Source organism: Vigna umbellata, chromosome 9 (assembly GCF_029865625.1).
Source record: "Vigna umbellata cultivar VRB3 chromosome 9, Vumbellata_1.0, whole genome shotgun sequence".
NCBI lineage: Eukaryota > Viridiplantae > Streptophyta > Magnoliopsida > Fabales > Fabaceae > Vigna > Vigna umbellata.
This window is the reverse complement of record NC_142173.1, coordinates 26768401-26779449: the sequence shown is the minus strand read 5'-3', so window position 1 is coordinate 26779449 and position 11049 is coordinate 26768401. Positions and strand designations below refer to the sequence as shown.

At 40.9% G+C, this 11049-nt stretch overlaps 1 protein-coding gene across 1 annotated transcript; it reads right to left on the bottom strand.

Annotated features, from left to right (window-relative positions):
• Positions 1-3352: 3352 nt before the first annotated feature.
• On the bottom strand, positions 3353-6215 carry LOC124836662 (uncharacterized). The gene is made up of 4 exons (XM_088099356.1): positions 4924-6215; positions 3874-4846; positions 3591-3782; positions 3353-3517 (listed from the first exon to the last, which is right to left on the bottom strand). The coding sequence occupies exons 1-4, from the start codon at positions 6213-6215 to the stop codon at positions 3353-3355; spliced, it is 2622 nt and encodes an 873-aa protein (XP_087955482.1).
• Between the last annotated feature and the right edge of the window lie 4834 nt (positions 6216-11049).

The following is an 11049-nucleotide window of genomic DNA, read 5'->3' as shown; positions in this document are numbered from 1 at the left end:
AAAAAAAATTATAATTCCAAAGTATGCCCTTGTCAGTCAACGAAGAGAGAGAAAAATATTGTGGTTAAAAAGTTTAGTAAAACTTTAAACCCTAAAACTTTAACTCCTCTTCTTCTTCCCTCCGCATCTCACTGCCTGCCGCATCTCACACAACAGTGAAACCCTACACCTACACCCCCTCCTTCCTCCCTCTTTTTCTCTCCGTCCTTTGTCTCTGCCATCCCACGGTGCTTTGCTCGCGTTCCTCGTTTGTTTTCCTCACAGATCTGAGCTGGCGTCCAGGTTAGTACCATCTTGCTGTAATATATTTGTTTGCTGTTATGTGCTGGGTTCGGTTCGTGGGTCGTGTTCGGAGAGCTCGCTGGAGAAAGGATCAGAACCAAGGATAAACGCAGTTCGAACTGCGGTAAGCACAAACCGGAGTTCGATCTACGGCAAGGAGAACAGAGGCCGGACTTCGATCTGCGGCAAGGAGAACAGAGGCGTTTTGAGACTTAGTTTTTTAATTAAATATCTATCTATTCATAATAATATATGTGATATCTCTGATCGTCTTGTTGTCATATATATTGGTTATGATATTTTTTTTTCAATTGTTTATTTTTTTTTCAAATGTTTTTTCATTTCCACTATACCCAGTAGATACTAATGTAAAATGATTTTTTTATACTAGTAGATACTAATGTAAAATGATTTTTTTATACTAGTAGATACTAATGTAAAATGGTTTATTGACACTATAATCAGTAGATACTAATGTAGTAGATACTAATGTGAACCAGTAGATACTAATGTAAAATGGTTTTTTTATACTAGTTAAAAAGATTTTTTTTATACTAGGTATCAAAATAATATAAAAATATAAAGTATTTATGTGGTGTCTCTCTTATTTTCGTATATTTAATTTTATTTAACTTTTTTAATTTTTTTTAAATTGAAATAATAATTAAATTGTTTATTGAAATAAATAATAATTATTAATTTGGAATTTTTAATAATTTAATTATTATATATGTAATTTTTTTAGATTTTTATATTATTTTTTATTTGTTTGAATATTTTTGATTACATTATTAATAATTTTTTTGTATATAATATGTTAATAATATAATTGGTTAATAGATATGGTTAAAACTAGAAGTGGATATCATGGTGAGGCTTCATCCTCTCGTAGTGAGCCATCATATGAAAGAAGACGACCTATGGCATCTGCTCGTAGAAGACGAGTAGAAGAATATCGCGTGGACGTTATTCATGAGCATGATAATGAGGAGCAGGAAGAGTTATTATAGCATGAACATAGTCAGGATGATTACGTTGAAGAGGAGGATATTCAGCCGCAACATGACTGTAGTCAAGAAGAACATGAAGGTGAAGGTGAAGATGAAGATGAAGATGAAGCTGAAGATGGTGGATTCCCAGGAGGTCCACATGACACCTCCTTACTTACTCACTATACCCAGCATGTTGCATTTGCCATATGGCAAGGCCGGGTTAGTCATCAACCTAAATTTTAATTGTTTAATAAATGTTACATTTTTTTTATATAATTATGTTTGTATTTAGGATCGAAGGGGGATAAAGGTTGTCACCCATGGCAAAAAATTGAAGCATTTTGGAATGTATCATGAGGCCATTGAGCCTTATATCTCCATGTCGGGGTTGGGTTGTTTAGTGAACCTCTCATACGAGTATGCCGATCATGGATTGATCGTTGCCCTTTCGGAGAGGTGGCACATAGAGACTAATACTTTCCACCTACCGATAGGTGAGATGACTGTCACATTAGATGACGTTATGAATTTGCTCCACCTACCCATCATGGGACAATTTTGTGAGGTTGAGGAGTTAGAGTATGATGAGGCTCGATCTCATATCATGGAGCTGCTTGGTGTGGACCACGCTAAAGCTTCAGCTGAGATGAAACAGTCACGTGGTCCAAAAGTTAGGCTCAGCTGGCTACGCGAGGTCTACCAGGAGTGCATCCAGCAGGAGCATTGGGAGTGTGCTGCTCGGGCGTACTTGTTGCATCTGCTTGGATGCACAATTTTTACGAATAAGAGTGCGACTCTAATTCGGGTATCGTATCTCCTTCTCTTGCGAGACTTGAATGCTTGTTCGAGATATGCTTGGGGAGCAGCAACACTTGCACATACATATGAGCAGCTAGGAGATGCTAGCTTCTATGAGGTCAGACAGATAGCTGGATATTCCACTCTTCTACAGGTACATTACCATCTTCTAAGTTTATTTTAAAATTGTTTGACAATGAAACCCACGATTGAAGTAATGTTTTTTTGTAGAGTTGGATATATGAGCACTTTCCTACAATGGGAAGGAGGCAAGTGTCTGAGAGGTACACAGAACTTGATCAACGTGCTTCACGATACATACCCCCGAGGGTGGGTTGGAGTTTGACAGAGGGCCGAACATTTCTGGATGCCCTCACTTATGATGTAGTTATCTGGAATCCATACCTTTCGCACAGACGTACATGTCCATTGATTGCCATAATTATGTACTCGGGATGGATCCGATTAGGCGACATGATTCATCGACATCTACCTGAACGCGTGTTGCGTCAATTTGGTTTTCAACAGAACATACCACGGTCACCTGATAGTCTTCCGATGCCAGACATTCCTACGATTGATCTAAATTGGTTGCGGTATGCAGAGCATGCCATTACTAGTGTCATTGAAGCTGATCAGCCACATGCATGTGTTGATGGATACATAACGTGGTTTAGGCGGGTGTCGCACCCGTACATCACTCCAGGCAACGACGATGAACGACCTAGTCTTGCACCGCGCATGAGGCGAGACATTCCAGATGAGAGGTTGGTGCCTCCAGTTCGTTGTAGACGGTCGGCTGAGCTAGGATTGTTGGTATGTCTTGAAACTAACTGATTTTGATTTTTTTTCATCAGTTTTGGTTCTTGTTTACTTAAATAATTTTTTTTGGTTATCTTCATTTCAGGGGGGTATGAGGCGTATGATCAGGATGTTGCAGGGCATGTTAACCTGTCGAGATGTCACAGAGGGCACTGTAGCTTATCAACGTACTACTGAGACACTACAAGTAGCTCGTAGGTCTGTTGAGGAGTATGAGTCTAGTATTAGAAGAGGTGGTCGTCATGTGCGTGGACGTGCATCATTTTCTTGAAAGAACATTGTTATATATGATTGTCTTTTTAATGGTTATTTATGTACCGGTTATTTAATAGTTTGACTAATTTTAATATATTTAACAACTTCTATGAATCGTGTTTGTTTAATGAAATTATATAACGACAAGTCTACATAACAAAAGTCTTTAGAACTGTAAAAAAGTCTACATAACAAACTTAATTTCAGTCTTCTGTAAGATCTACATAAGTCGTATTAACTGTCATTAAATTCACAAATGATTGCATCCTGTGTGTATAAAATGTAGACCATGCTCGCGCTTGTGGGTAACAATAGTTTGACGAAATTATGTCCACCATGGGTAAGGGACAATCCTGTTGTAATTGAACCTGAAAAATTAATATTCGTAAGTAAATCATAACATCCAATGGGTAATGCTTCACTTGTGATGTGGAGGTTTACCTGTACGAAATGACATCCATTAACAAATCCAATGCTTAACATCTGATGTTGTGTGACATCTGTAGGCGGTGAAGTTCGTAGTGGAAATATGGTAAAACTCTGAACATATGACAAACATACTAAGATGACATTGTATCGATTTGCAATTGCATAACCAATGTCAGGAATGGTCATCCACTTCTTAGCATTAACCTGTAATACATGTAGGTCATTAAGAAATATTTATGAAAAGAATTACAAAATTATAAATATATTACATGTTTATAAGGTAAATAAGCAATACCTGTGATCGATCATGAACAATCAATGATTGTCGTAGTTCTTCCAATCGATCGTAGCTTCCTACTAATTGTGCGTATTCATCACGCCACTGAGTTAATTCTTGGTAGGGGTCATGTCGGATAATGGGCCATGCCTCTTCACCTAGGCCCAACATAGCAGCAATACATCGATAACCACAATGACCATCAGCAACAACATCAACAACATCTACAATGAATGGATGACAAATCGGATGAAATTGATTTAACATTGGTATTGTCCTTCGCGTTTCTTCTTTGGCCTTCGATTTCACTTTGGTTTTTCGTGATGAAGACTCTGTCATCGAATGTAAAGTGTCGACATGCTCAAAATATGATGGGTCACGTTTCGTAGACCTCTCATGCCGTGCAACTTTAGACTTCTGTGCACCCTTTGTTTTCACTTTATGCGTAGGAGCAACCATAGACGTCATCTCTGGGCAAGCAATTTCGATCATCTTCTGCTTTATGTTGACCTTTTCACCAATGTCAACCTTGTTGAATCTTTCTTGTACCAATTGAACTTCACGGTCAATACTAAACTCTGGAAGCGATTCATTAGAAACAATACCTGAAATGCTTAAACGGGTCCACATAACATGAATTTCACCAAGTGGAATTATTCCAGGTTGATATCGTGCTAATACACAAGCACATGGTAGGCCGTATGTTGAGCTCAAAATGCATCCACAACGACCACTGTCCATACCTATTTTATTGACTCGCTCAATTTCATCAGCAATACGTCCTAAAGCGTATCGTGAAACACGCCCAACAAGTCTTCTATATATTAAACCTTTGTAAGCATCACTTATTACGTTCAGACTTTTTTCAAAGGACGCCTTGATCTTGTTATGTTGTAGGACTATGACGTTATGCATAGCATCCCAACACGAGCATAGGTCTCCCATACTAGATCCCAATAATCTCTTCAGGTTCCAGTGCGCAGACTCAACCCTGTCACATATCATATTAATACATTACACACAAATGTGAAATACATAAGTACAAAAGCCGATGAAAATAAAAATTACCTGTTTGTTGTAGTGTTGCATAGATGCATAACTTTGTTCGTCCACGCCTTGACAAAGTATGTCTTGTACGGAATTATCCAAGTGCGGTTGACATAATAAAAAAATAGAGGCCATGCAGAAGAGGCATATTCAAGACGATGAACATAAGCACTAAACATAGATTGGTCGTCACAATCCATGACATTCTGCCACACTTCCATCAACACATCCACTGACTCAACCTTATCCACTAACATCTTGCATTTGGCTCTAACATTTTTCGCAATGTGGAATGTACATAACATCTGATAAGTCTCCGGAAAGACATTATTAATTGCATTTATCAAAGCAAGGTCTCTGTCAGTGATAATAACGCGTGGACCGCCCTCTGATGTCAATAATAATCCTTTGAACCTTTCCAATGCCCAAGTGAAATTACTTTGGCGTTCACTTGAAAGTAATGCAAAGGCGGTTGTGAATGTCAAACCAGTTGATGTGACTCCCACAATCTCGAGCAACGGAAGTCGATATTTGTTCGTCTTGTACGTCGTATCCATTAAGAAAACAATATTAAAAGAATTGACTAAGTGCACTGAATCGGGATGTGTCCAAAACAAGTCACTTACCACGTCAGAATCGTCCAAACATCTACTTCTCTGGATGTATTTGTCTCTATCTAACAACATCATCAACTGCTGCATTTCCGTTCTAGACCCTCTAAAAGATCGTTTGTACGTGTACCTCGCATTATATATTTGCTTTATCGTTGTCACGTTATCTTCATTATGTTCTTTCAGAGTCAAAAGAATATTTGACGGCTTTACTTGACTATTAGTCATGTCCACAAGAATTGATTGTTCAGCCGCATTTAACCTATCCGCGAAAGGATGACCGACCAAAGTCTCTGCTAATTCATGGTTGTGATAGCCGCACATAACCTTCAACACCCAACCATCTCCTTTAGGTTTACCCCTCAACCTAAACGGACACTCACATTTTCTTGTGCCAGAGAAACTAGGTTGAACATTTGCCTTATACTTCCTATACTTCCCGCTTCTTTCACAACCTAACAAAATAAATGTCTTTCTACTAGCTTCACCAGTTGCTGTGTCAGATCTTATAGTGACGACAACAAATCCAAGATCAAATGCAATCTTTTGAACCCATTGAATTAAATCGGCGCGTGTTGGGAATATTTTATCAGTGGAAAATTGATCTGTATAATCACCCTCACCCACTTCTTTTAAAGAATAAGAAAACTCCGATATAAAATCATAATTTATTTCAGAATCCAAATATGGATAGTTATCCATCTCATATAATTAAATATGACCTACAATAAATATTAAAATTTAAAGATTTATTAAATTACAAATAAAAAATTCAAAAACACTACCTAATAAAAAAATTCATATAACCTAAATATTATTAAAGAGGTATTTCCAATTCATTCTTTGAATAATAATACACTCCCTAATCACTCCGTAATGACTAAGCATAATCCATGAAAAAAAAATTTAAAATAAATAATCATAACATAAAACAATAAATTTAAATTAAAAATAATAACATAATAAAAAAACATAAAAAAAAGAGATAAAAAAACATGTAAAAAAAAGGATTGCAGGAATTTAACTACAAAATCATTACATAAAAAAACATTCATGAAATAAAATAAAGAAAAAAAAATTAAATAAAAAAAAACCATGCATAAAAAAAAATTATAATTACATATCACAAATCGCACTTCAAAGTGCGGCTACAAAATGAAAAACGCACTTCGAAGTGCGGCCACTGCTTTCCGCACCTCCAAGTGCGGTTACCAGATTGGCATACCTATTTTCCACTACCCAAACCTCACACTGTCTTCTTCCTCTCTCGCTCACAGCATATCAAATCTCCCAAAATCCAGCACTATGACCACCACCCCAGCATTGTACTAATATAATTAAAAAAACATTAAATAAAAAAATGCATCAAATAAACAAAACAAGAAAAAATTAAACAAAATAAGCATGGAAATAAAAAAAACAGATATCAGAAACCGCACTTCAAAGTGCGGCCTCATAATAAAAAACGCACTTCGAAGTGCGGCTGAGTCTTTCCGCACCTCGAAGTGCGGTTGCGTACCCGGCGCACAGTGTCTTCTTCCTCTTCCTCCTGCCGTCACACTGTATCTCCAAATCTTCCAACAGCACTACCACCACCCCGAGAATTTTAACCACAACTCAATCCAATTACAATGCAGTAAACCAGTGAAAAGTGAAGAAAAATAACTTGCTGCTACAGTGCAAAATCAAGAACAGGGCACCTCAGGGTTTATAACCAACAAATATTTTTGTGGTTGGGAGTTAGGAAAATGGTTGGGGGTTAAAAAAATTAAATTCATTAATTACCGTTTTGACTTTTTATTAAATGAAGGACAAACAGGTAAATTTGGGGGTGCAGGATGAGGTGAGGAAGGTGTAGGAAGATTCACTCATGTACATTTTACATTAACTACCAAATATACAACATATCTCATATACTTCAAGTCAACTTAAATGAATATTATTCAAAGCATCTAGCAGAACATGTTTCTAGTTCATAGTCTTACATATGCAACAATAAAGATAATCATCATCGACTTCATCTACCAACACATTATGTCATGTTACAATCCATTTATAATTTCACACTCACATATGTACACATTTATCATATTCATCATGTCAACATCCTATACTTTACTATACATCACTAACTGGTAATTACTATCAAGAACATTAACTACATTTCAAACATAGAATTACTATAACAAATATATATCTCAATAAACATCATCACAAATATTATAAACATAAAAATTTAAAACCCTTTGAATATTTAAAAAAAAACACATTCCCTTCATAAAAACTTTAAAAACATTGTGACCAAATCACATATAATCCCCGCATAAGGTGTTATCAACTAATTTGTCTTAATTTTACAATTTATTTAACCAAGTTTTGCTCTATACTTCAGTATGTCTAATGTCTACTTTTTCGAACTTCACAAGCAAAGCCTAGGCCTTATGGAAGTACTTGAGGAGGTGCTCGTCCTTCACCTGAAATTTGTCCTTCATCTATCCAACGACGAGCTCGGAGTCTGTGCGGCATGTCAATCTTTGTGCCCCCATGTCGTGAGCCAGGGCAAGGCCGGCAATCAGGGCCTCATACTCTGCCTGGTTATTGGATGCCTTAAACTTGAAGATGAGGGAGTGTTCTAACAAGAAGTCGTCCGACCCTTCCAGGGCCACCCCTACACCCCCTCCTGCTCTTCCGGAAGCCCCGTCGACATACAAATTCCATTCGGCCATACCATGGGTTTGTGGCAATTCTACGGTGAAGTCGGCTAGGTGTTGGCCCCTGACCGATCCTCGGGGCTCGAACCTTAATCTGAATTCTAACAGCTCCACTGCCCAACTGACCATCTGTCTGGCCAGGTCAGGTTTCCTCAGAATCTTAGATATGGGATGATCACCTGATGGTTTTGGAAATAGGGGCGAAGTCTTCTGGCCGCATTGAGGAGGGCCAGAGCCACCTTTTCCACTTGTTGGTAGCGTGTTTCCGCGTCTTGCAATACCCGGCTGACAAAGTAAACGAGCCGAGGCTTCAGCTTCTCTTGGACCAGTGCGACACTGATCGCGGTTGGCGACACGCCCAGATAAACCTGTAGCTCCTCCCTTGGCCATGGTTTGTTCATGACCGGAGGGTTGGTTAGGACGCCCTTAACCTCCAAGAACGCCTGCTCGCACTGGGTGTCCCAACCCCCGACGCCAGCCCCTATCTTCATTTTTTTGACGATCGGTCGTATGCGTTCGGCCAATTTTGGAATGAACCTAGACAAAGAAGTGAGTCGACCCACCAATCTCTGAATCTCTTTGAGGCTAACGGGGCTTCTCATCTCCAAGACGACAACACACTTGTCTGATGGGTACTTCATGGTTAGATGGGGATGGACATTATCGTTGCAAATGCGTTTAGACACGGTCGGCCTAGGAGGACATTGTAAGACGTGTTGGCATCTACAAACAAATAGTGAACCTTCTTCTCGTCGCTCTCCCGCCCAATGCCTAAACAAGTGCGGAGATCAACATAATTGCGCGTGTCCACTCGCTCGCCCGCAAATCCCACTATTTGTTCGTTGTAGGGCACATTCAAGTCCTCCGATAGGTCCATGCGCTGGAAGATCTTCCAATACAAGATGTTGGCGGAGCTTCCCTAATCGATCAACACCTTGCTCACCCCGTACCAAGCGATCTCCGCTGTGATCACCATGGGATCATCCTGCTCCAGGTTTGGAGTGTGGAAATCGTCATCCGTAAATGTGACCGAATGCATGGATCTCTTGGCTCTTTGCACTGCATTAACCGAGCAAAGAGCCCTCACATGGCATTTCCACGCCGATGAGAAAGATCCTCCCCCGACAAACCCTCCTGAGATGGTGTTAATGTGGCCACGCAACAATCAGTCATTACTCCTACTTCTACTCCTGCTCCGGCGCCTCTCCTGCCAGGAACAATTACTACTGTAATTTCAGGACCGTCCCCGAACATCGTGCCTCGGCGGGCTACTGCGAGGACTACGTGATCGTGCCGAAGAGCCAGCGTGCTGTTCAGTATGTTCGGTCTTGACATACTTCTTCAACTGCCCAGCCCGTATCAGCTCCTCAATCCGGTCCTTGAGAGTCACGCACTCCTCCGTGGTGTGACCCAAGTTCTGATGCCACAGACAGTGCTTATTCCTGTCGGCACCGAGCAGGGTAGGGCGCCTCTTGGGCGCCTGTATGAGCTCAGTGCTCAAAGCTTCTCGTAATATCTTCGCTCGGGGGCTTTCAGTGGGGTGTACTGTTGGAAACGTGGACCCCTAGGGGGCTCCTTCGGTCTGAACCCCTCGATTTTTCCAGACTGTCCTCCCTAGCTCTTGCCCTCCAATTTTTCCTTCGCTTCTTGGACCTCCTTTCGGTAGGAATGCCTCATTTCCTCCACCCTTATTTCGTCCGTTTCCCGTTCACGCAGCTCCTCCAAAGTCTTCGGCGCCCCCGGCAGACGCTTTCCTTAAATGGTCCCAGTTTGAGCGCGGGTAAGACATACTTAAGAGCCAACTCCGAGTTGAGACCCTTCACTCGCCGAACCATATTTTGGTAGCGGTCCATGAACGCTTTCAGTGTTTCGTCCTTGCCTTGCTTGAGGGCGGACAATTCAAAGATGGTTAAATCCTAGGAACGACAACTGACAAACTGCCATCCGAACATGGCCTTGAGGCCCTCAAAACTTTCTATGGAATTGGGGGGCAGAGAGTTGAACCACTCCAAGGCTTCTCCCTCGAGGGATAAAGAAAACGCCCGACACCAGATTGCCCGGGTCTGAAATGCCATCCGGGTAGTGAACGCCTTCACATGATCGTCAGGGTTGGTCTTCCCATCGTAAATGCTGAGCTGAGGTGGGACGAAATGCTCGGATATGTGGACATCCATGATAGCTTGGACGAAAGGTAGGTGATCGGAGGTATCATCGACCTTGACCACTAGCTGCTTGCTTAGGGTCGCGCTCTCCTCTTGGTCGGCCTTAACCTTACTTCCCTCGACCTCTGACCCAAGCGGTTTCCAGGTAGGATCGGGCATGCTGTTGTGCTCCGAAACACCTTCCTGGGCGGCCTTGCCACGCTCCTCTTCGGTTTTGTCTCCCGCCCATGATCTTCTCTCCTGAGCTATGTGGGCTGAGCATTCGGCCCGCACGACCACCATTTCCGCTTCATGTCGCTGCTGCAACTCCTCCATCTGTTGTTGTAACATCCTTATCATCTCAATCGGGTCCTTGTTGCTCATGTTTCTCGTGGTCACCATTGGGTTTATTCACTCGCCCCACGGTGGGTGCCAAAATGTTCATGTATGGGGATTAGTCACCTAAATCTGTGGGCCCTCAGTCACGTCCGTCCGGTCTCTTCACGATCTGTCCTTCGGCTAGTCTATGTTCATCCGTCCTATGCGCCTGGGAGGGTACCTGTTAAAGATGCTCTGATGCTTAAGTCAGTAAAAGGTCCGATCGATTGTTTTAGTACCGTAATAAATGTGCAATTAATGAATCTGCATACCTCTTACCTTTGACTTGTATTTATAGTTTTGGTC

Coding starts and splice junctions, on each gene's coding strand:
- LOC124836662 (XM_088099356.1), bottom strand. CDS start 6,215: ATGGATAACTATCCATATTTGGATTCTGAAATAAATTATGATTTTATA. Junction 4,847..4,923: donor TGCAACACTACAACAAACAG/GTAATTTTTATT, acceptor GATATGTGACAG/GGTTGAGTCTGCGCACTGGA. Junction 3,518..3,590: donor ATGGATGTCATTTCGTACAG/GTAAACCTCCAC, acceptor TTAATTTTTCAG/GTTCAATTACAACAGGATTG.